Source organism: Sceloporus undulatus, chromosome 6 (genome assembly GCF_019175285.1).
Source record: "Sceloporus undulatus isolate JIND9_A2432 ecotype Alabama chromosome 6, SceUnd_v1.1, whole genome shotgun sequence".
Taxonomy (NCBI): Eukaryota; Metazoa; Chordata; class Lepidosauria; order Squamata; family Phrynosomatidae; genus Sceloporus; species Sceloporus undulatus.
This window is the reverse complement of record NC_056527.1, coordinates 51,107,047-51,133,244: the sequence shown is the minus strand read 5'-3', so window position 1 is coordinate 51,133,244 and position 26,198 is coordinate 51,107,047. Positions and strand designations below refer to the sequence as shown.

The window sequence follows — 26,198 nt, the reverse complement described above, 5'->3', positions numbered from 1 at the left end:
TGTAGAGGAGGATAGAGGTACCAGTGGGGGAAAAGAGGAGCGGGAGGAGGAAGGAGTGGTGACTGAGGTGCCAGCAGGGAAGGAGGACAGAGGAAGGAGAAGGAGGAAGAGGAGATGAGGTACAGTCAGGGAAGAGGAGGAGTAGGAGGCAGCTGGGGTGGCAAAGTGCCATTGTTCAGAGGTGCTACAAGATCTCTTTATCTTTGATTTCTGTTATTATTATTAGCTGAAAGAAAGGTGTTTGCAGCATGAGCTTTCCTAGACTAAAGTCTACTTCCTCAGATGTATTTTATTATGTTTGTTGTTGTGTGCCTTTAAGTCGTTTCCGACATATGGCAACCCTAAAGTGAACCTATGATGGGGTTTTCTTGGCAAGATTTGTTCAGAGGTGGTTTACCATGGCCTTCTGATGAGAAGGCTAAGAGAGTGTGACTTGCTTAAGGCCACCCAATAGGTTTCCATAGCCTAGCAGGAAATTGAACCCTGGTCTCCACAGTCCTAGTCTGTGTTGTACTAGTGTGTGTTACCTTCAAGTCATTTCCAACCTATGACAAACCTGGGATTTTTTTTTTGGGGGGGGGAGTTGGCCAGTGAGGAGGAGCTACATTTCAGCCTTCTGTCCAGGAAGAATGTCTCCTCCATTGTAAGCATGACTAAGAACCATGAATTTATATTATTTAAAAAAATTATCAATATTTTTGGCTTTTAGTTGGTTGTGTTCTCCATTTTTTGAATGTCCTACATTTTGTCCCGGTTTTGTGGAAGAGAATTATGGCAAGCCTAGTTGTGACCATGACTGGGCATTTGCAAGGTTGCTGATATCAGCAGGGGAAACCATTCACTCCGCAAGTGCACATTTGTATAGTATTGGCTGAGAAATTCACACCTCAACAAGGGAAGGAAAAGAATCACATTGGGTTTCAAGAGTCTTTTCACATCACCTGAGATATATAGTAAGAAGAAATGCACCTTGCCTTAAAGATCTGCAAATTTGTGAGGCTTGCAGGGCATTTATGAGAACTACGGCTCATAAAAGAAATGCACACATTTGTACAATGTGAATAGTAAAAAAGTGTGTAATTAAAAAAGGCACATATAGAGAAACATATGGAAGTTATGTAATTTGTACTTAGATGCACAAATTGGGAAAAGGGCTTTGAAATGAGTACAGGTTTTAATGTGGAGAGGAGAAAAAGTTTTGCACTCTGATTCAAAACAAGGATAAGAAGAAAATGTAAGTGGGGTTCAGAGAACTTCAGTGAAATCAAGACAGAGATATTTTCACAGCCCTAACCTCAGCTGCCACCTCCTGGTACCAAAAGGTTAGGACTCATATAGTGAAGCAGAAAGAGCTCTGATATATATTGTATGCATGCATACATACAAACATACATACCCATTCAAATCCTCTAAAAGAATACCAATATATTGAAATATGCATATGAGATAATACACTATCAATATTTCTTTCATCATGTCAGAGCTTTCTCTTGTTAAGGAAGGAGCATATTGTTGGTGTGGGGCTAGTGATTCCCTTTTCAAAAATTAAGAAATATAATGAAGATTAATAAGTCTTCGGGTAAATAAGAATTGTTCTAATAACTGTTGTGACAGTGCAGACTTTCTTCAATTTGGACAATTTCAAATAAATATCTCCTTACATAAAAATTAGGTGATAAAGTCCCCTTATGAAGACTTTATCATCCCAGAACTGATGAATTGTAGTTGTAATTTAAGAAATGCATGAGGCATACAAACAAACAAGCTTCAGTTATGTACTGCTTCATATCGCCTAAGCAGTGTTTAAGCAGTTTACAACTGTAAGCTATTTTGCCCCCAACAATCTGGGTACTCATTTTAGCGACCTCATCAGAAAGATGCAAACCTGAGTCAAGTTTGAGTCCTTTTGCTGGTCTTGAACTCACAACCTTGTGGTTTTGAGTGAGTGGCTGCAGTACAGGCATTTAACCATTGCGCCAAACCACTACTGTCTAGTCTAACTGGAAGGGGTTTTCTAAAGACTTAGAAGAGCTCCTTCTAACCCTGACAAATTTGGTGGTTTATTGTGGATGTGTTGGCACATATTCTGCCTATTTCTTTCTAAAACAGAAAACAGAAAAAAATCAAAATGATAAATGTTTTATTCCCTCCCTCAGAAATTCTATAAAAGTTCTTTAGGTAGAATACATTTTCAGAATACACTGACTTCTTTTTTAGTCTTCCGGCACTAGAAGTGAGCCTGAGTAACCTCTGACAACAATTATTTGAAGGTCACTATGATTTTTATCTGTCATTTTTTCCCCCTTAAAGAGGAGTTTGATAAATAGCTACAGGGTCCAATAAGCTAGTAATTGTTTTTATGTTGTTTCTGACCCAAATGCTGTTTGCAGAGCATTGAAAGGACAAGAGGTAATAATATGTTCTCCATCCCGTAATAATCCTCCTTCCTTAAAAACAAACAAACAAAAACACAAAACTAAAAAAAATCCCATTATAGGTTCAAGAAAAAAAATCATTTTGTAAAAACACATACAATTGAAGAATTAGTAATCCCTCCCCTGCATATTTGTCACAGCATCTATATTTGCATTAATACCAACAGCTGCACCAGCAGCTCAAAGTGCAAGCAGGGTACTGTAACCCTCTACTATTATGAGTGAGGGTGCGCCTCCTCTGCTTAGACCATTAACCACCTTTGCACACTACATGTCAAGGGGGCACAGTTGTGTTTGGCTGTTGAGACACAAAAGAAAAAAAAATAAACTTTTCTTCAGAGTGAGTATTATATTATTTTTTAGCTAAGACTTGCCCCAATCCTCCACTTTTCAGGGCTGGATGGAAATGGAGCAGTGCAGGAAAAGGGGAAAATCTGGACCAGCTACACATTCATCTACATTTCTTTCTACCAGGGTGACTTTGCATGTAGTACCAGAGCACCTTTAAGCAACAGCCCATTCTCTTATTCTGTGTCAATGTGGGTTCTTGTTATGAGGGATATTTAAGATTAGGGGGTGTAGAGAGTGAGTTCATTCTATACTGTCATGATTGTTTTAATGGTTTAATGAATTTAACAGTAATGGTAGTTTTACTGTATTATAATTTTGTGGAACTGGTGGGGAGGGAGGATAATGGGATGTATTTTATTGTGCTGTATGTTTTACTGTTGTGACCCACCTCAATCTTCTGAAAAGGCAGAAAATAATAATAATAATAATAATAATAATAATAATAATAAGTCATTTTTTCTGCCCCTGGTGGGTGTTTCTTAATCTTGCACTTCTGGCATCATTTCCATTGGAACCTAGGGCAACCAGGCTACAAACCAAAGAATCTTTGGTAAGCAGGAGCTCTTCTGGTGCTCTCCTCACATTCTCCAAGCACAAATTGTCAGGGAAATTGAAGGTCTATTTGCACTTTGCCACTTATACAACATCTGGGGGCTGAACAGGAGCAGTGTGGTTTAACTATCAACATAGTGCACTTTTGCAGGCGGATGCTGGCTTGCGCAAGGCACAAGCCTAATTTTTGGTGAAGCCAAGGTACTTTCACTCATCATACCAGGGATGGGCAACTGTTGAGGATAGGGAGTACACTGACCCTTCAGGGGACTTTGTAAAGCTTACCCCATATTCCTCACTGTTTAATTTTAATAAAATTGTACTCTGTTTCAACTTGCTTATTGTTTTCATTTCTAGTTTTTATTTTTGATTTTCAGGCTAGGTAGGACTGTAGGTTTATGATCCCTTGATGATAACTTTTTACTTGGAGGAGTCAGCATTTTATAATGGTTTGAGTATTTGTACTAGCAAGTCATATTCTCTTTAGCCTCAGAGGATGCCAATGGCAAACCCCCTCTGAACAAATCTTGTCAAATAAATAAATCCTACACTGGGCTCACCATAAACTGGAGTTAATTTGAAGGGCATGCATCAACAACAACAACTCCCCTGAGATGGTTTTCATTCATGGTGCTGGTTGGCAACAATTGTATAATAATAATAATAATAATAATAATAATAATAATAATAATAATAATAATAATAATAATAATAATAATTTATATCCTGCCTCTCTGTACAACACAACCGGGACAGCTTACCATATATACTTGACTATAAGTCGAGGGCAGGTTTTGGGGGCAAAATTATGGATATTGATATGACCCTTGGATAAGTTGAGGTTAAGACTTACGGACATGCAACAAAGGATCTAAATGATGAAGCAAAGGAAAACAATGCCAAAGAACCTACAATATAATGGCAGGCATAACTGTTTTGGCTCACATTAAAGGCTGGATGGAAGAGATAGTAGAGGGAGGTCAGTGATTCCAGTACTCTTGCCTTTCACCAGAGGATTGTTCCCTTTTTAATAAGAGTTAAAGTACAGTATTTACATTGACCTGTGGATGTCGACCTAGGTTTTTGAGGTCAATTTTTTGACTAAAATTTCTAGACTTATACATGAGTATATACAGTACATGTTAAAATATACAATCCCGTATCCCAATAACACCCCCCTAAAATACAATTAAACAGTTTACAGATTAAAACATAACTTAAAATAATAAACAACAAACAAACAAATTATCTAAAGGACATGGTTGCTGTGTACTATTATATAATCCATCAGTTTTCACTGAAATCATTTTAACTTCATTTTTGTTAGCAAATTACAACACCCACCTTTCAATAACGCTATTGCTTGTTTGCTACAGCTCAGCTTGCATAGGCTACACTTTATTGCAAAGAGTATTGTGCCACTCAGAAACTGTCAGAAATGCTGTGATTGATCGATCTATAATAACTAACACACCTTTATATTTGATCGATCTGTTTTAGGCAATCTCATCCTATTTTTGTGTTCAGTATGTTTGCTTAGTTCTGAGACACATACTATTGATATTTTTTTATTATTATTATCTCCCAGTAACAGAAAAAGAAGAGCAGGCTTCTGAATGCAACAGCCCTCAACAAAATATGGTGGGATAGCCTATGATTTATATGGTTATTTAAGATGAAGGGAAGTCTCCAGATTTGGCTTAGTATTGAACTGTTCGTACTGTAAATGAACACATTTTCAGGGCATTTTCAGTTACTGAGTTGCACGGACAGAAATGAATTTCTTTTGCACTTTGTTCAAAACAACTGGTACTAAAGCAGCACTAGCAAAAAAAGAGTTTGAATAACAGTTATTGTACAAGTCTACTTGTTGGCTTTTAAAGCTATTCATCTGATTTCATTGCTGTATTAAAGGTGCCCAAGGAACAAAGATTATTTGTGAGCAGCTGTGATTTGTTCTTGCTGAAAATGTCAGGAATCAAATTGTGATTATGCAGCAACTTTGGTTTCTTCGCTTGATTAAACAACAAATATTTCACATGTACAAGTTTTCCCATTTTGCAAGAATGAAAACGCAGCCTCACTGCTGAGCATTTTACCCAGTATCATTAGAAACAGCTTCCATTCGACTGCTCTCTTCAAAGGCACATTTTTGTGTGTGTTTGTCCTGTTTGTAACAGATGTTTTGTATCACATACTTGAACGAGCTAATTCATCTGCAAGGGATCGCCCACTCTGGCTGGTGTGCACCCAGCTGTGAAAATAGCTCAAGTGTCATTTGCGGACACTTTCATTCCATTCTTCTGATCTCATAGGAACTCAGTGACCACATCCAAGTCCAAAAGAAAGAGAGAAAGAAAGAGAATTGAGAACATCCACATACTTTAAATATATATATATATATATATATATATATATATATATATATATATATATATATATATATATATTTCCAGCGTGGGAGTAATTTTACTTCAAGCAGGAAGCGTTTCTGAAAGGAATGTAGCCAAGGCTGGAGACAGATATACTGATCTCCTAGTGGTGGTGCTTCTGACACAAAAATGAGCTGTTTCATATTTAAAAAGCATTAGAACTGTATGGACTACACTGCAACTAAGAGCACCTGATTAATCAGATGTCCATAGGTCCTTCAATCAATCATACTTTCTTACTAAAAAGTACTGATTCCCATTAGAAGAAGCATAAACCTTGATCAAAGTTCAGTGCACCCTGTAAGCTCTCTTCTATACTGGGAAGTCACTTTAATCTATTTCTGAGGTAGAAACAAAATCAATTTCATGAATCTATAGCATGTTAATGGCAGTGCAACCACACGAAAATGTATTAGTAGAAAAAAACAATGTTCTTTGTCTCTGAAGATGCCAGTGATTTTTTTTTTAATATTAAGTGACCAAATGAAACATCTAAAGGTAATGAGGATCAGAGTGCCTGGAGATATTTTAATGTCAGCTGGGATTATTCCATCACAGGTTTAAATTGGTCTGGGAAACTATATCAACTACCTTATTAATTTCCTCACACAAATGAAACAAAAAGAAATTATATATTCTGATTTAGGGAGGAGGCTAAATGGTAGAGTAAATCCCTTTACACAGTTCCACTATGATGCTCTTAAGTGATACTGACACCATTTCAGAGAAAAGGCTGTTAGAAAATAATCCGTCTCTACACCATCCACATCTGTATACTGAAGTGCAATTGTGAAACTAAAAATATCAACCTATCTTTGAACTTAATACTGAGTACTCTAGTTAAGGACAAGTACAGTCGACCTTTGGTATATGCAGGAATTTGGTTCCAGAACCATCCATGGATACCAAAAATTGTGGATGCTCAAGTCAGTATCTAAAATTTAAAATTACCAGTGATTAATAATAATTAAATAATAATTTGTTTTATTTATATACCGCTATTCCAAAGATCATAGTGGTGAACAGCAAGTAAGCTAATTAGCAAGTAAGCTAATTTGCCCCCAACAGTCTGGGTACTCATTTTAGTGACCTCGGAAGGATGCAAGCCTGAGTCGAGCTTGGGCCCTTTTGCTGGTCTTGAACTCACAACCTTGTGGTTTTGAGTGAATGGCTGCAGTACAGGCATTTAACCACTGCACTACCAGGGCTCCTATTAACTACATCCAGCCTGAGAAAAGGTGACAGGGCAGTAGCAGAGGCTGTGGCGGCAAGGTCCTGGCACCAGGCAGGCATTCTTCCTGATTTGGCTGTGGCAATGTAGTGTGATGTTCGCTGGCAACCAGAAAGGACTCGTCAAACACCAAGGCTTTAAAATACAGTTTCTCAGATGATTCTTTTGAGACTTCTGAACAGATGACATTGCAGTATTTACAGTATGATATACTGCATATGCGAATCTGCTTTCTTCTCCTTCAGACTTTGGACATCTACTCCACTATCATCTACTTTGATTACCTTTTATTCTACCAGGGTCTATGGTAGAAGATTTTGTTAGTACATACTACCTATCTTTTTATCTGAACATGCCAGGGATTGAGTCAGACCTTCTGCATTCAGAGCATGCTCACTGTCATATAGTCCTTCTGGGTAACCCAACATTGTATGAACATATTAGAAACCTTAAAACCGGAAATATTGGTATATAACATTGAATAGGTGTGAATGTGGCATTAAATTCCCTAAACTAAAGCCTGTATTTGGGAAAGTGCAAATGGATTCTGGGCATTTCATCATGCTTTCAAGATGTCTAACACATACTTGTTTTTCACTTAACCACTTGTTTCTATAATGAGGGACAGCAAGACTTGAGAAGTATCCAACGGCTTGCGGAAACAGTGCAAACCCACAACGCTGATAATCTAAATGTATTTGTATTATGTACAAACAAGTAAACTTGAAGAACAAGAAACTGATAGGTAAATAATATTTAAAGTATAGTTATCCTAATATTTTGATTTGGCTGAACTACTTTCCTTGTCACATAACTGGATTATATTAGACTTACCTAATATTTCTTATTGAAGTAGAAGTGGGTTAAGTTTCAATAGGATCTGATAGTTTGTTTAATATTTTTATATTCCCACTCATCTTTTCATAAGCTGAAGTCAGCGCTTGAAACCAAAGTTAGGTTTAATGAACCATAATACTGTATGTGAAGCTCATGTAAAGAAATAGGGTGAAATCCAATACCAGTCCAACCTAGGCCTCTTTAAATCAATGGCATTTAAGTTAGTTTTAACAAATCTGATTCATTGTGATGGGTCTGGTCTAAGCAGAACTTGTCATGTGCTATTATGTTGGTTCCTCACCTCAATTGCTCCTCCTTCGGCACAGGGCCATCCTGAGGCCAGCCACTGTGGTCCACAATGGACTGCTGGCAAGGAGCATTTTCTTTGAGCTCCCTTTTGTGTTGGGTTTGGGGTGCCTTAGGCAGTCACAGCACACTTTCAACCTCATCCAGTGGTGTGCATAATCTGAACACCATTCCCCCAGATCAGTCTGGGTGCTTTTGGCCCATCTGTTTTGGGCCATTAGAATCTTTTACAATTAGACATTTTGTCTCATATGTCCATAGTGTGAAACAGTCTCAATTTAGACATTTTGTTTCAAGAGAGTTTGATTAGATCTCAGACTCATTCATTTGTCCTTTTTAGGGGGGAGGGGGGAGTTCATTGTATCCATAGAACTATGACTGAATTTAACCAATACCAATATGGTAACTAGTTCTGAATGACATTTTGCACTGATAAACTACAATAAAACTGCACTTCAAAAGGTGACACTATTTGAAACCTAGTTCAGAATATTTTCCTCAGACTGGCAGTTGGATCTTAATTTTATCTAGTAAAGATTTTGCACATCTCATGCTTCTTTATTCTTTTTGAACAAGTTACTTCAGAGAATGAGCCAAAAATGTTCTGCATCCAAAACACATGCCATATCTTATAAGCTGTGGCTACATCCACATGAATCAAATTCTATGCACAGAAGACATCTTTGTGATTGCAGCTCCTTGAAAAAAACTGTGGGCAAAGAAAATGTTACTGCTCCCCCCCCCCCACCCACCCCATAAACAGTAGTACACAGTCACATTCTTACGGAGAAATTGGTAGTGGAAATCAAGGCAACTATCTGATACCATCCTTGGGTTAATTCTGTGCTGCACATTCTGGACAGTTTCTGATTCTGACTTGAACTGCATGATGTTGATTTAACAAAGAGCAGAAGCTGCTGTGACCTCAGTCTGACACAAAGGGGCATCACCAATTACTTTTTGATTATCAGAATTATTAAAGCGGCAGCCCTTGATTTTTCTGCGTTAAGAAATACTGCAGAAATTAAACTGGCTAAACTCTTTCAGTCTACATTATATCAAGCTCATTTTCAAAGGACTAAATATGCATAGCTTTATAAAGAGACTAGTTGACAAGAAAGATGTCAATTTTAAACCTATATTTTCAGTTTGCTTCTTTTGTTGGTGAGCCTATCATATTTCATTTTAGATACTAAACACAACTGTTTAAAGAATCCATACTTTGGCTTACTACAGATTGTTATTCAATTGCAAATGAATTCTCATTTAACTCTTATTTAAGTTTTAAATACCAGAAGATTTTGTACATATATACAATAATCCTTGCACATACAGCAAAATTAAACAATTTATTTAAGAATGCTGGATCCAAAGGATTGAAATATGTACATTACAATTTGTATATTATCCAAATTATTAAAATAAGAACAGACTGCTTACATGTAAGTGTGGGTCTCTGAGTAGTCATCTCAGAACTTACACATATGGGTTATTTGTACCTGTGCAGTGCAGTATCTGGTTGTGTGAGTGCACAAATGACCAACTGAAGAACTACAGTTACCTATAAGTAATCAGTTCTTCTGCTATGTGGTCTTTGCTGAATTGTTAACAGCAGGACAAATGGTGGGCTGAGCTAGTATTCTTTGGTGGCAAAGCTTCAAAACTTGTTGAGGGATGATTCCATGGCCTGTCCATTTTAGTATATTTTAGTAGAAGGACAGTGGTTATCATCCTTGTTTCTTATTTTCTTTTCATACTGCGGTACCATAGACAGTTTTGCCAAGGTTTTTCATCTTTTACCTAGGAGATCCATTTGTTAAGCACCACTGGAGTTGTCTAAATTTTCTGTTGGCATTTTTGTGTTTACATGCATACCAAAAAGATATTGAGCAGCTATCAGTTTCTATCATGAAAGCAGATTGACCAGTCTTACCCAACAGTACCACCAGCATGGTGCAATGGTTTGAGTGTTGAACTATGACTTTGGAGCCATCCAGGGTTCTACTCCCAGCACAGCCATGAAACCTACCTTGGGCAAGCTGCAGTCTTTCAGCCTAAGAGGAATGCAATGGCAAACCTCCTCTGAACTAATCTTGCCAAGAAAGCCCCATTATAGCATCACCTTAGGTCATGACTTAGGGTTGTAAGTCAGTACTGACTTGAAGGCACCAACGACAGCTTGAACAGTGTCAGGTTTTTGGTTTTCAAAATAAGCAGTCTTGTTTTCTTTCTACCCCAGTAGGATTTTTATACTGAAGGCTTTATTTTTCCCAGCTTGTACTGTCAATGCTTACAAACATAACAAGAAGTGTTACTGCATCTCATGAAAGATGTAAAAGAAGTGGGCATTCATCTGTAGAATTATCCCACACCACCAGGAACACTGTTTAAAGCCCCCATTCGAAAACCATAAGCCCCTGGTATCTAACCATTGTCCACTACCCAAAAAATAAGTCATGATCGTCTAAAGTCAAGATCTGAACATACAATAACAGAAATATTCCCCAAGCAGCAATACTCTCTGATGACACTAATACTGCAGTGGCAGAAAAAAAAAAAACTGTAGCAAGCACCTAAGGACACGTTCTTTTTGAGAGGGTGAGGCTAAATGACCACTGAACCCTAGACGTTTCTGACTGCAGGCACAAATAACCTGTATGTGTGAGCTATAGAGACTAGAAACTGATAGTAAATTGGGAAAATTTAAATTAAAAAGCATATAAATTAAAAAATAAAAATATTTTAACAATTCAAAAAAGGAAATGTCACCTCTGAGGGCAATGGTTAGCTAATAGAGTTTAACTCTGGTTAGTGACAAGTTAGGAAACATATCAGAAGAACCTCAGAAAATCATTCAATGACATCCTGAATTTTACAAAAGAAATGAAAACTGTAGTCCCAATGGAAGGAACATTTGGGAGAATAATGTTCCATGGTGAGAATTCTCTCAGATGGTGTAAGAAGAACAATATGACATCTTGACTATAAGGAAGAGTCAGACAATTGTCAGTGTTTAGACAAAGGTGTACTGACTAAAGATGGATTTGTTTTTTCTTTCCATATGTTGACAGTTTTTCAACAGAAATTAATTCTATCTTGGTTCTACATATTAGCAATTAAAATATTTTTTTTTACATTTCAGTTAGTGATTTTGCAACCAACCAATGCTTTTTTATGTTATGTTAATATATGCTTTTTTCCATGCAGTTTTCCCTACCTACATTTTGTATGCCCATTTTTAAAGGGAAAACTACAGTGCAATATTTGGAGTGCAAGAAAGTAATGATGTGTTTGCATACCAACTCAGGAAATATGGAGGTCTTTGAATACTAACATGAAAACCAAAGCAGTTAGAGTGGAAATAAAACCAACTCCTTTCATTCTGACAGTGCAGTCTGACTGAGGTTTACTCAGAAGTTGCTCTCACCAGCTTCAGTGGGAATTAGTTTCATGCAGAGGTATAAAAGGCTGAAACACTGAAAGAATATACAGCTGTAAAAATATGAATTGCATGCATTATCTAAATCTGGAATCATTAACCTGTATTAAAATATGTTTTCAGAAACAAAACAATACTTTCCAACCATGCAAAGATTCATACACTTTCAACCAACAAATTCATACCACATATACACGTTTATAAGATTTCACAATCTTAAAACAAATCATATTTTTCTTGTGTTCTTGTTCTTGCTTTTGTCTATTTCTTATAGATTCAAAGATACTGACCTAGATATAGTTGCTAGTCTCAAGGAAAGTAGACCCATGCAATCAGTGGGAACCTCATAAGTCAACTCTTGTGTAAAGTCCATTGATTTGATCAATGTACTCCATTTGGAACTAATAGCTGGAAATAGTACATAATATTTTTGATACCAAATCTATTTCAGTTTCAAATATGGGTCTAAATCCAGTGCTAGTCTCAACTAGATTCAGTGAATGACTGTTGATTTGCTGAATACCCATTGATTCAAGAATCTATTCCATTTGAGACTAACTGGACTAGAAAATGTCTGAAACTGCAATAGACTTACAATACCAAACAAATTGCATAATAATTTGTAGTACAAAGTATTCTGAATTTAGATTAATCAGAAACTAGTAACATTTGATGTTAATACACACAAAATTAAAATATTCTATTCTAATCATAAAAAAGCAAGAGGCGAACCATGTACAACCCATTAGCATCATGAGAATAATGCATGAGGAGAGAGATAGAGAGATAGAGAGAGATTAGTAACCTCTAAATCTGAGTTCACAAGATTAGATGATAATAAAGGTTCACTAAACTGTTTGGCTGATAAGCAAGTGGGCAAGTACCAGCCCCATTAATTTACCACAAGACAGATAGAAATCAAGCAGGCCCATTACTGCTTCCAACAGCTTAGTGCTGCCTCTTATGGCTGTCCAGCAAGCTGTGAACCATATCTCATTCAACTGGTAAAAGAGAGAGGGATACTCCATTATGGATTAATATTTAGGTGACATAGAATGTGTTCCTGTAATGCAATGCTTAGATAAGAAAGTATTGAGAGAAGGTAAAATGCAAAAAATTCTGACTGAGGTAAATACGGTCAGCCCTCCTTATCCATGGATTTTTTTTAATCCATGGATTCAAGCATCTATGGCTTGAAAATATTCCAAAAAAGTATAAATTCCAAATAGCAAATTTTGGCTGCATTCCCACTTACAAATAAATCACTTTGCAAACCAAATCGATGGATTGGTTCAGCAGCAGAGCATGGTTCACACCACATTTGCCCCAATCACATTTTCTTGCTCCAAATTAAAATAAAATAACCCACTTGTGATTCACATTCACGAATGAATTGATTAAAAATGGACCCACTCCAGGCAGCCAAAGGGTAAATTTAAATTGTTTCTGATCTGTATCTGGTTCATACTTGCGAGGAATTGAGTTATCCAAAAAGAAATGGAAAAAAATCGGCATCAAAAAGACACGGGTTAAATGGCCCCCCTCTCTGAATCGCTTCACTTTTGGTTCAAGTGTGAACCAGGGTCATTTAAACCTGTTCAAATAGATTTGCGATCCGGTTTAAAAGATAGTAGGAATGAGGCCCATGAGTTTCCATTTTATATAATGGACACCATTTTACTATGCCATTGTATTTGATGGGATTTGAGCATCCACGGATTTGTTATCCACAGGGGGTCCTGGAACCAAACCCCACCAGATAACAAGGGGTCACTCTATATGTAACTGACTATCTGAGATGTACACTTTTCTCAGCAAATCAAATATGAGCCTAGACACTATAAAGCCTGTCTTTTACCATTTTAAAAATATGCCTAGACTGAGGTTCTGTGTAATGCACATATCCCTCCCAGGAGAAGTAGAGATATGCCTGTAAGATCTATGAGAATTAATTATCCCATTCTTGGAGTGTATATACTGGATCCCCCTACATATGGGGAAAACAGCTTATGCTCAAGCCCTGTAGAAAATAATGGGGTGTGTGCTCAAAGCGACGCGTGGGTGCGCAGCACGGGTACGTTCCCCATTACTTATGCTGGGGCTTTCCTTCTATGTAAGCTCAAAGCCACGGAAGGCAAGCCCGCATATGGGGAGGGCTCATTGTATGTAAAAATGTTCCTTAATAAACATTGAGAATGATTACAGAGACACTTGCATTCTAAAATATCCCAAAACTTAAGAGATTGTTAATGAGAATGTTAATGTTAGTTTGCTTATTGGACAATGCTTCAGATTACACCCCTGGGAAGAACAGGTGATCAAACCAGTAGACAAGAGGGAACTCTACCTAGATACAGGTTAATTGACAAAGAGCAACAATCCTTCATTCCCTCCATAAAAAGACAAGGGTGGGGGGACCATTGTTGTTTTCTTTATGCCACTCTGTGGAATGGGTGACCAGTACAATCATATGAGCCTTGCCAATGACTATAAGCTACAGTTAAAAGTTCTGTAAGATTGATCAAGAAATGATTGAGATTGACCTGTAAAATCCTGTGTCCTTTGCAAGACTGCTGACTGCTTAGATTCAAAAGAAATTTCTTCGCTTCAGAAACTGCACTCGCTACTTTGTGGGATTTTTTTTATGCGAGTCATAATTCTACAATGTATGAAATGCCATTTCTACCTTTAAACCTGCAGGGAATCCATGTAGGTGGGAAAATGCATGGTTTAAAGTGATGATCTCCTCTCCTACGTCTTAAGGAAATAAATGAATCTTGTATACAGATTTAGTAGCAGAAATTTATATTGGTAATTTCAGTTGAGTTCTCTGTACCATGATGAAAGTAGTACAGGCTTTGGAGGGGGAGAGAACAAACAGGACTTAAAAATCGAACTCAGGAAGCAACATTGGTGGATGAGCCAAGATGTTACATATCAGGATAAGAGTATTACCACATGTAGGTGAGGAAATTATGTCTATTCTACGCATATTTACCTCTAGCCAGTAAATGCTGTTCCCTCAATTTCATGCACAGCAAAAGTCACCAGAAAAATATAACATGTTAGCAGATGGGCATCTTAAAAAATAAAATGATTATGACAATGCTGAATACTCAAGCTGAGAGAATAGCTGATGCTTCAAAAACCCCACATTTTGCACTATCCTATTAGTCTCTCCTGTCTCTCCAAATCAAAAAGACAAAAATTGTCCAGTGGAATAAGTATGTGACTTTGCATACTCAACAGATTAGAGCCAAGCTACTTCTGTTGAATCTAAAGCAGAGAAACAATCAAGGCTGAGGATCAAGAGGCACAATAGAAAAGATGTCATCTGGCACTTAATAGCCTTTAGGTAAACTAGTGTTTTATAAAGTGTCATGTTTGGTCATCAAGGTATGCCAGAAACAAAGATAAAGTACTAGTGGCTCAAGATTCATTAACAGAAGGGAATTTTAGAAGCTATAAAAGAGAACAGAATGCTGAATATGGCATAACTTCATAAATTCACACTTTATTGGTTGAATCCAGAGAAGCTTCCTTCACTGGAAAACACTTAATTTGGTTTCAAGTCCAGTATCTAACACCACAATGCAACCAAGATTTACCACTAAAATAAATGGAATATATATATATATATATATTTGCCAAGAGACAAATACTCTTAAGCCCATATCAGTGTAGGCCAATCAAATTGCAGTAAATCTCAATTGGAGGCTAATCCAAATGCCAGCTCTGATTCAATTCTTGCATCCCTATTGAATATCTTAAAATTCTGTAAGGTTTCTTTCTCTACTGTTTATAAAGGCTCTTAAAAACACAAGCACACACACACACACAAACAACGCAAAGTGTTACCAGCACATATTAGCAGCAGTCACCAAAATGCTACACTCCAAATGCAGTGGAAAACCACATCATTTGGCCTGTCTGTTTTGGGCCTTCAACTGGTTACCAGACTCAACTACAGGCTCAGTTCAACATTTTGGTATTAAACTTTAAAACTCTAAATGGCCTAGACCTAGTCTACCTGAAAGAGTTTGTGCTTCTGTATGTCCCTACACCATTATTACAGCAAACCTCAGTGGTTTGTCTATGGGTGATTCCACCCATAATGATGATGTGGGTGTGTGCCATAGAAAGCATTTCCCCAGTATAGTAAGCCTTCCGTATCCACAGATTTTTTAGCTATAGATTCAAACATCCATGGCTTAAAATATTCAAAAATATATAAAATCCCAAAAGCAAACCTTAATTTTGATATTTTACGTAAGGGACAACTTTTTATTATTCATTGTATTTAATGGCACATGAACATCCATGGATTTTGGCATCCATGAGGAACTCCAGCAAATACCAATGGCTAAGTAACTCCCCCCTTCCCTGAAGCAAGTGCTATCTTTTGGTAGGTGTTCAGTGCTTGATTTTCATTTTTATCTTTGTTATTACTACATAAATGTTACAGATGGATCTACGTATTCTGGTATTTTGATGGTAACTTGGCAGGATTTTTCTGTTTTCTTAGATTTTATTGTAAAAAAATGAGTGCTTTATTGTACAATCTCTGAATGCATGGATACGTGTGTGTGTATTTGTATACATATGTGTAGAGCCCAAAGCACAATTGCCAGTCAGTTGTCTCTCTTTATTTTAATGAAAGAAGGAATTAATAAAAGTATGATCATTTGCTACTTCATTGCTCATGAAAGTATTCAACTAGCAGTCCAGAAACCTCCCAGGAATAAAGTTTAAATATAAATTTATAGTGGCTAAAGATTAAGCTGGTTATATGCCTGCATCTATATGGCAAAAGCCTTCCGGCCATTTAACAGCATGATATGGAATACCAAGCTATGCCTGAACAAATCTTGCACTTAGTTTGCTGCGACATTACATTCTGCTCTGACAGAGATGCATACAATCAGTATAATCTAAATTAAAGTGCATTAGTATAATCTAAACTAAATCTAAACTCTGGACTGGTAGAGGGAGGGAATTTTCTGCCTCCAAGACCATTATGAGCTGCACTTGTACCAAAAATGTACTTAAGGTTTCTAGAATTATACTTCTTTTTGTATCTTGGTTTTGATTGGGAGGCTTTTTGCAGGGCTTTGTGGCCTTACATCCCATTTTATAGCAAAAGTCCTGCTTCTGTAAGTTCCTATGAATGCCATTTCACCAAAAAAAATCATCTGGGGAAGTCTTAAAATGGGCTTGAAGTGGCTGCATGCAATCTCTTGGTAGCACTTTGTCCACTGCTGCCCTAAGCTCATAATTATTACATGTACTGAAGTAAGGACTATTTTGTTACTGATATTATTTCAGTAAAATATCAGTGAACTTCAGTAAAATATCTGTGGAGGTATTTTAAAGGTAACAAACTGTTATAATTAGGGGAAAACAAATTTAACAAACTCCCAATGAAATAAAAAAAAACTGTGTGTGTATTCTCACTTACAGTTGGTTGCATAACATATGACGGATGAGGCATCCATGAAGTACTCTGAACCTGTGGATCAAAAAGTAGTGTTAGCATAATAGTGATTTTTCTGTTGTTGGAGGGGGAAGATGCATCCACAACCTCAATTTGAATAACTCAGGCACATTGAGAACATGGTGCTCAAGTTTCTAAAAATAGCAGATAAAGAAATTGGTCCTCCAGTTTGGAAAATGATACTCTCTCATACTCATATGTGTGTGTCTCTTTCTGTGTGTTGAGCATGTGTGTGTGGTGTGCCTTCAACTCACTTCTGACATATGGCAACCTATCAGGGCATTTTCTTGGAAAGATTTGTTCAGAGGAGGTTTGCCATTGCCTTCTCCTGAGGCTGAGAGAATGTATCTTGCCCAACATCACCCAGTGGGTTTCATGGCCAAGCTGGGAATCAAACCCTGGCCTTCAGAGTAGCAGTCCAACACTCAACCACTACGCCATGCTGGCCCTCATACTCTCATGTGCTAATAAAGTCGAGATATTGGGGAGCAACATTCATTAGATTTCTTTCAGAGTGAGGATGACTGCTTGCTTTGGCAACTATGAATGCCACCCAGTCTGCAATTTTGTGTTCCTTTTTGTCCTTCCCTCTCCCATTATGTTCTGGCTTCTACACTGCATCAGGGCATCCTGCACATAGCACTGAAGCTACCATTGTGTACTGAGCATGTGTTTGCTCAAAACCTTTCCCTACACTAAAGTTAATGTAGAGACAGTGAAGGAATGTACTGATACTCTAGCATCATGCAGATCCACACAAATCCACCTACAGAAAACAGCAGGTTTAGGGTTGTTGCAAGTTGCAGTTTGTAGACAATTCGTGCACAGCCTAGTATTAACAAGGAATGCTGCTTATTGTGACTCTCATGGAGAAAGTAACATATGTCTACAAGGCTCAATTAATTATTAAGCTGAAGGGATTGTATCGATGGTTCTGAAGTTGCAAACAGGCTCTTTGTTCTATGATAAAACGTAATGGGCTTTAATAAAAGAAGCATAATGTGAAGGAAGACAATTGAGAGTCTAGTTTCTCAGTACAGTTACACCAATAAACTTCCACAAAATGTTCACCCAACACATATAAAGTTTATTAGCATATATTTTTGAATCATTAGCATGCTTTTGAGTAAACAATGAACACATTCTGTGTTGACAAAATAATTGCAAATAACACAAATGATGATATCCTTCAAAAGTCCAAGAAATGTCCCAATTTTTACAGCTCTTCTACACTGCAGAAATAAAGCAGTCTGACACACCAGTTGAACTGCCATGGCTCCATTCTGTGGAATCCTGGAGTTTGTAGCTTGGTGAGTTATTCAGCCTGGTTCTGTCAGAGTGGTTTGGTGTCTTACCAAACTACAAATCTCTGGATTCTGTAGGATAGCGTCATGGCAGTTAAAGTGGTGTCAAACAGCTTTATTTCTACAACGTGGATACATCCTTAGAGTGTAATTTGACTAATCCTGTTATTCTACCTACAGATTATGCTTCCTAATTCCGAAAGAAGAGGAAGCCCAATTCTTTCTGAGCCTATATACATATTCAGAACATTGAAAAAGTGAAGGAGCATCATTAGAAATTGCCTGCTGTGTGTGAATGGATGCAGGGGAGTAGGTTGTCTCTGATTGCTAATGAATATGTGTATAGTTCTTCCTCTCCTCCTCTCCACCCATCAGTTTCTTGTCCTAAAGGTACTCATATTGAACTCTTGCTCCTATCCAGTCATTCTGTGGCAAGAATACCACCTCCTCTTAGGACCTTATCACATGTAGGTCTTATGTGCTTATCTCAAAAATTGTTAAAGTGGTGGCATCCCAGAAATGCAAGGCCACTTGCTATTGGTTATCACACACAGAGCACAAGAGGAGTCAAATCACAAGCAAAATGGAAACGTAAATCCAGTAGTTTTGCGAATTTATTTATTTCCTGATTGACCTCACATTCTCCCTGGATTCTCTTCTGATTGCCTGAAGTGTCATGTGATAAGCAGCTGTGAATCTGTCCCTAAGTCCTGAATGACCCTGCATTGGCCCTACTTTAATCTTCCAATTTTGCCCCATGTGATAACGTCCTTGCAGTTAATGGAGTTCTTTGCATCATGAATTTTGGGAAGGTGTGGACTCCCTCTAATGAATCTAAATGAAGAACCCAGTTCCTTTGAAGATTAGGAGGAAATGCCCTCATAAAACTCCCTCACCTTGATTTGCTGACAATGGCACTACAGGCAGTGCAGTTGGGAATCCCACATATAGAAAAATATGAAGCTGTCTAATACAACGTTGGATAATTTGTGCTTCTAAACAGATATTGTCTCATCTGACTGACAATGACTTTCCCAGGTCTCTGGCAGTGATCTTTCCTATTAGTAGATATATGACCCTTTGAATGAGAAATGTCAGTATTTGAATCTGGGACATTCTACTCTACATAATCACATTATGGTATGATTCTACCTGTTTAGCACATTCCCTCTTCCACATATAATACCAACTAGTTAGCATGATGCCACTTTTCATTTTCACATCAGTAAAGCTAAGATCTTCTAACTTTAAACTAACACTGGACCCACCAGTTTTTTCCTCTGTTGCTCACCCGACAGACCTCAAAAATAAAAGCAGCATCTAATGGAAGGACATAGGGCTAGGAAGCTGAAAGTAATTATGTTCCAAGATTGACAAGAGTAATCGTACACAGAAGAATATAATATGTCAGCTCACATGTATTAAGTTGGAGCCAATCAGAAGTAAGGTGGGAGATAGTGTTATGTTCCAAGACTGACAAGAGTGATCATACACAGAAGAATATAACATGGCAGCTCACATGTGTTTAGTTGGAGCCAATCAGAAGTCAAGGTAGAGATAGTGTTATGTTCTCTGGATCAGGACATGTGAGAGTTTACTCTGACAAGTTCCTGTTAAAATAGTCTGAAACTTTTCAAAGAACTCTTATCCTTGCAATTTATATGCAATAATAGAATATTAATAATTTACTGCAAATGAAATAATCTAGAATAAGTGAGCACAATTACTATTTTGGTCATAAGATGCACAGTCAATAAAGAGGGTTCATCTCAGTTTAGATGTAAATTGTTTTCCCAGAAAGATTTTTATTTTTCTCTACTTGTTGGAAGTGTTTTTAACGTCATTTGGCACCTGTTGATATGCATCCTCAGTATTCATACATAATAAAGCAATGATAATTTTCAGGTAGAAATATCCCAAGGTAAAAATGATACTTTTAAAACAATTGGCACATGCCACCAAGTGGATTTTGAGCTTTGCTAGAAAACATGTTCTCATGATCATGATGTAGCTGTAGCTATTAAAAACCACATTTTCCTTTTCAAGTTATTCCTCTGTCTTGTGCTATGTCTGCAAAAGTCTTCTGCAGAGCAAACATCAATTTTTCCTCTTCTCTCTGGATTTCTATCTATTCAAAAGCATTTCCCACTTCTTCAATCAAACGTATTCCTCTGGCTAACATCTACCTCTGACTCAAAATAGATCTTTTATTGAAAAACAGGGAAATCTTTTTAAAGATAGGTATCACCAGTCTCTTTCGTACCATATTCTAACATCTGTGTTTCCACCTTTCCCCCTCCATAATAAATTTCTTCTTTCTGATTCTTATTTCAGAAAATCTAATTCCATAGAGAATTCTGAAATAAATGATGTCCCACTGTTTTATATTCACGACATACCTGCAGTGCAGTTCCATGCATTCCTACTCAGAAGTAAGTCTCACTGAGCTCAGGTAAGTGTGCAGGATTGAGGTATTTCATACCAAGCTCCGCTGTGCTATGCACTGCCTTGATGTCCCTAGGCAACCTAACATTCAGAATAAACTATCTGTATTATAAACCATGCTTCATCCATAATAGCTCTTAGAGAGGTATAGGTAACATTATAAAGCGATACGCACAACATAGCAAGAAGGAAACAGAAGGAGGACAGGCTACTTACCTGTAACTGTAGTTCTTCGAGTGTTCATCTGTGAATTCACACAAATGGGTTTCTTGCACCTGCGCAGATACATTTGGAACCTTCTAGAATTGCTAGGGAAGACTTTTTGCCAGTAGCTCTGCCCACCCTATGCATATATATCTACCCCTAGCATTCCCACTCTTTTCCCTCAGTTCCAATTGGACACCACATAATAGCAGAAAGAGTGAATGTGTACAAGAGCCTGACATGACCAGAGGGAAGGATGGGCAGGTTTGTGTGAATTCAAAGATGACCACTCAAACTACAGTACAGGCATTTAACCACTGGAGCCCTGGTGGCGCAGTGGTTAAATGCCTGTACTGCAGCCATTCGCTCAAAACCACAAGGTTGCGAGTTCAAGACCAGCAAAAGGGCCCAAGCTCGACTCAGGCTTGCATCCTTCCAAGGTCGCTAAAATGAGTACCTAGACTGTTGGGGGCAAATTAGCTTACTTGCTAATTAGCTTACTTGCTGTTCACCGCTATGATCTTTGGAATAGCGGTATATAAATAAAACAAATTATTATTATTATTATTACAGTTACAAGTAAGCAGCCTGCCCTTCTTCATTGTGGTCTCTGTGAATCACACAAATGGGTTAGACTAACAAGCTAAAGTCACAGGAGAAAGGGGTGTCGTGACACCAAGCACCAGGTATAGTGTATCAAGAAAATGTTTTATTAAACACAAGTAGAAAACATGCAATGCAACATCCCTCAGTCCAAACTCTGTTCAGGGAAGCCTATCAACTCTCATCTTAACATCACAATTTTATAACTGTATCCTCAATTATTTGTATTAATTTGCACTATTTTATCCTATTGTGTAATTTTAGTATAATGTTATGTTATTAATTGTGTATCTTCTCATTGTTGGTTGGATTGTAAGCCGTAGGCAAGCTTGCATCTGTTTTTTTTTTTTATTGTTTTGCTTTATAAAGCACTGTGTAGCCTATGGCACTCTATAAAATAAATAATAATAATAATAATAATAATAATAATAATAATAATAAACCAGAAAGCAACACTGCCCTCCCAAAAGGTGCATCATTCCTTGCCCTGGTATCCAGCCTATAATATGAGATGAAAGTCAATGACTGGGACCAGACTTCAGCTTTACAGACATCTTCTAGCAGCACTCCACTGAGAAAAGCAGAGGACATTGCTACTGCCCTGGTAGCATGAGCTCAAATTTGACCAAGAGGAGTTTTCCCTGAGATTTCGTAGGCTAGATGAATGATAGCAGTCACCCATTTTGAGAAACGTTGAAGAGTGACTTGAAGTCCAAGCTTCGAATCCGAGTAGCAAACAAACCATCTCTTGGATTGTCTCGAATCCAAAGTGCGGTCGACATAGAATGTGAGTGCTCTTCGAATACTGAGCAAATGCAGAAAGCTCTCGGTATTTATTTATTTCATTTATATCCCACCTTTCTCCCCAGAGGGACCCAAGGTGGCTTACAGATAAAACCTTTAAAACTGCAATAGACTCCAAACAATTAAAACATCTATATATAAAAATCAAATATAAAATCACTCGTACTAATGGTCAGATTTGGAGCCAAGGTAGACAGAACAATGTCCTGACTATGAAGGAAAGAAAACTATCTTAGGCAAAAAGGTGATGTCTGGGCATAGAAAAACTTTGTCTTTATGGAATCGAAGTTAGTCCACTCAAAGTCCACAAAGTTCTCCAGTGCAGCAAACTGAGGTAATGGCAACAGGAAAGGCAGTCTTCCATGTAAGAAGCCTAAGATCAGCTGTGTCCATGAGTTCGGAGGGCTGCTTGGAAAACTGTGTGAGGACCAACTCAAGACTCCAAGCCGTAGTCAGTATCGAAGCTGAAGAATGGAGGATAACAAATCCTTCAAGGAACTTTTTTTTTACGAGAGGATTTTGAAAGAAGGATGGGCAACCATTGAACTGGTAGTGAGCACAGATGGCTGCCACATAACATTTCAAAGAAGAAATAGAAAGTCCAATTTCTGCTAGGGACATGAGAAAGAGATTTGAGGTCTTATATGCTCCTAAAAAGAGTAGGTTAGCCAAAAGCTTTTCTTCCTTGGAAGAGATATTCCCAGTATCCCGTTGGCCCTCGCGGGATAAATCTTCTAGATGTTAACAGAGTTGCGCCCGGACTGGTGTCCCGAAAAGATAAAGCCAGGAATTGCACACCGCTGCGCCGGCTGCCTTGCGGCTTTCTCGGGGTCCCCCTCTTCTACTCCCTCCGGAGCTAAGAAGAGCAGGATCCTCAGCCCCCAACAGACCCTCGCCACGAAACTCCCTCGGTTCGTGTACCCTTCTGGTCTTCCCTATGGGAGACCTTAAACGGGTCGCTCAGCGGTAGAAAGGAGGTCAGAGCCAAGCTACTTGCCTCCGCTCGTCCAGGCGTTGCAACCGGAAGTCAGAAATTTAGTCCATTTCAAGTGGCAGGACTTCTGTGTTGATGGCTTGCAGGCTGTTTGTATGACAGCTTGTAAGGGTTCAGGCAACAAGGTCATGGCCAAGTCTGTCAAACGAGAAGGTGAAGCGTCTTGAGGTCTGGGTGTCAAACCTGACCACTGTGCATGGTGAGATCGATCATGTTATTCTGTCTGTTATAAATAAAAATTAAAAAAGAATTCGCCCTGTGAATAGCCTTCGTCAATGATGGTAAATACCCATGAATTAGAGGTTATGGAAGACCAAACCTTGATATGTTGAGAAAGTCTACAGCCAAAACTGTCTTGGGAAGGAAAGTGCACACAAGGGGAAAGTCACAGATGCTTTTTACCTTGGACTTCCTTCCTTTTAAAGGATTGACGGTACTGAGGGAGGGTGGTGAGACATCTGCCTGAGGAGGAAGAGAACTGAGAAGGTAACCTTTGTCTCCATGAGCCAGATGGACTGTATGACCTTGACTGGCTGTAAGATGTCTGCTACCAGCCCTGAATTCGTCGAAGGGCATGTCCTCTATCATGGCTTGAGCTTGGTGAAGAAGATCTGATGCTCAAAGCCAGGCATAGCGGTGAAGGGCAATCAAACTGGAGATTACCTTTGAAACACTGTCTGCAGAGTGACAGGCAGAATTGATTCGTTGGGCACCAAGTGAATGGGCTTCAGACAGCAATGCTTGCACCAACCATCTTCATCGGGAAGCTTGTCAAGGATGGAAAAAATCCTCTTCCAGAGATGTTGATAAGCCACCATGCAAAGCGGAATAGTTTGTGACATGAAAGCCAAAGGGAGCCACGGAATACAGCTTCAATGCCATACCATCCAACTTCATACCCTCCTTATTAACAGGTGTTGAGGATGTTAGAGCAGTTGGCTTCAGTTGGGAGGTCTCAACGATTGAAAAATTCAGGCATGAATGCTCAACTAGCCCAGTAGCATCTGAGGGGGTCAATCTGTAGAGATCTTCCTGGAGGTAGATAGAATTGTGGCTGGGATAGCCTAAGAATGCTTAGCGATGTGGGACATGGATGGTGAGAGCCCGATGGAGATTGCAGTAGGAACCTTGGATTGAATTCTTTCATATATCGAATCTAAGGGTTCTGCATTATGGCGAACCAGCTTGAGAGCCAAAGCATTCGCCATGTGAATGACCTGTTCAGAAAAGGAATGGACATCATGCATCAGGGAATTTGACTCATGGACCATGATTGTGTCTGAAGGAGACCATGCACAGATTTGTGTTGAAGATGAATCTGAGTCAAGAGATGTAAATCTCACAGAGGGAGGGGTTGGTAGCAAGGGTCTGTCTGCTAAGGCTTCACAGCACTGGTGGTGGTTTATGTCCAGAGTGCCCTGAGGCACCGGAAGAGGCCTCAAAGATGACAACAACTGGAGGATAATAGATCCATGTGAAGAGCCTTGGAGACCTGTAGGAAGCTCATAGACATAGTCTTTGAGGTGATAATCTGGGTCAAACAGCATATAATAAGGACTGGTCTCTTGGTTAAAGAGCAAGTCATGCTGGATTCTGTCCAGACTTTGGGTTCAAGGTTGACTGATGTCCGCAGTGACAAAAACCCAAAGGTCAAATTCGCATTGATGGAAAATCTCGAGACAGAAGTCAGCTTCAGAATAATGAGCTGCAAAGCAGATAGACAACCCCAGACACGAGCACATAGAGAAAGGAATCTGGTGAGGAAGGTCTCGTAGGCAAGTCCACCAATTCACCCTCGGAGATTAATACAGCCAGGGCCTCAACCAGTTGGAGTGAAGGTGTGGATGAAGTAGGCTTATCCATTGGCTGGTTTTCAGACCTGGCTACCTTTTTAGAGGAGGAATGAGAGGAAGAATGCTTGTGCATCTTTTTGTCAGCCTTCTTCCCCTTTTCACTAGCCTTCTTAGGCTTAGAGATGGACTTGGTAGCAGCCACATTTTTGTGGGGGCATCCTTGGATTTGGTGGCCTCCATTGAACACTGATGGTTGGATTCAGTCTAACATGCAGCTGATGATGTCCCATGACTTGACCTTGAAGAACTTGGGCTAGCTATGTCCTCCTAACAGCCAGACTCCATAGTAGAAGGCCTTTTACAAGACAGAGATGGTGGAAGGACAGGGCCTGTAGCAGTTGGAACCACATGAGGCTTTAGGGCCCTCTCATCCAACAATGACTGCAGTCAGGAGAGATTATTTTTCCTGGCCTGCAGGGTAAAGGCTCTGCAGTGGGTGCAGGCCTGTATGTTGTGCGCTTCACAAGAGTGTTTGTCTTGCCAGAGGATCTTCGTGCCTCACTCATTACACCTCTTGAAATACATGGACTAAGAAGCCATCTTACCAGTCCAAAGCCAATCCAAGAATCAAACGATATGGAAATCACAAGACAGAGTAGTTGAGGACATACTGAGTCAAAGCCAATATATCACTATGTCAAAGCCCAAATGAGAGAGAGAGGCCAAAATCGAGATCAAACCGCTATTTTCAAATTCCATATTGAAAGGGATTCTAAGAATCAGTTGTTTCGATGGTGCTAGCACAACGGACAAAAATGAACTAATGGAAAAGAGCGGGAACGCTAAGGGTATATATAAGGTGGGCGGAGCTACTGCCAAAAAGTCTTCCCTAGAGATTCTGGAAGGTTCTGCATGTCTCTGCGCAGGTGCAGGAAACCCATTTGTGTGGTTCATGGAGGCTACAGTGAAAACGC

General features: G+C 38.7%; 1 protein-coding gene across 5 annotated transcripts in view; it reads right to left on the bottom strand.

The window, feature by feature from the left end:
• The window catches only part of RBMS3 (RNA binding motif single stranded interacting protein 3), an 809,235-nt gene that overhangs the window by 65,403 nt on the left and 717,634 nt on the right, over positions 1–26,198 (bottom strand). For 3 of the 5 annotated variants that reach the window (XM_042474219.1, XM_042474216.1, XM_042474217.1), the window contains one exon: positions 17,042–17,092. The exons of the other annotated variants lie outside the window; for them this stretch is intronic. In XM_042474219.1, coding sequence (XP_042330153.1) covers positions 17,042–17,092 — 51 coding nt within the window. The remainder of the gene's footprint in view (positions 1–17,041; positions 17,093–26,198) is intronic. 5 annotated transcript variants of the gene reach the window in all.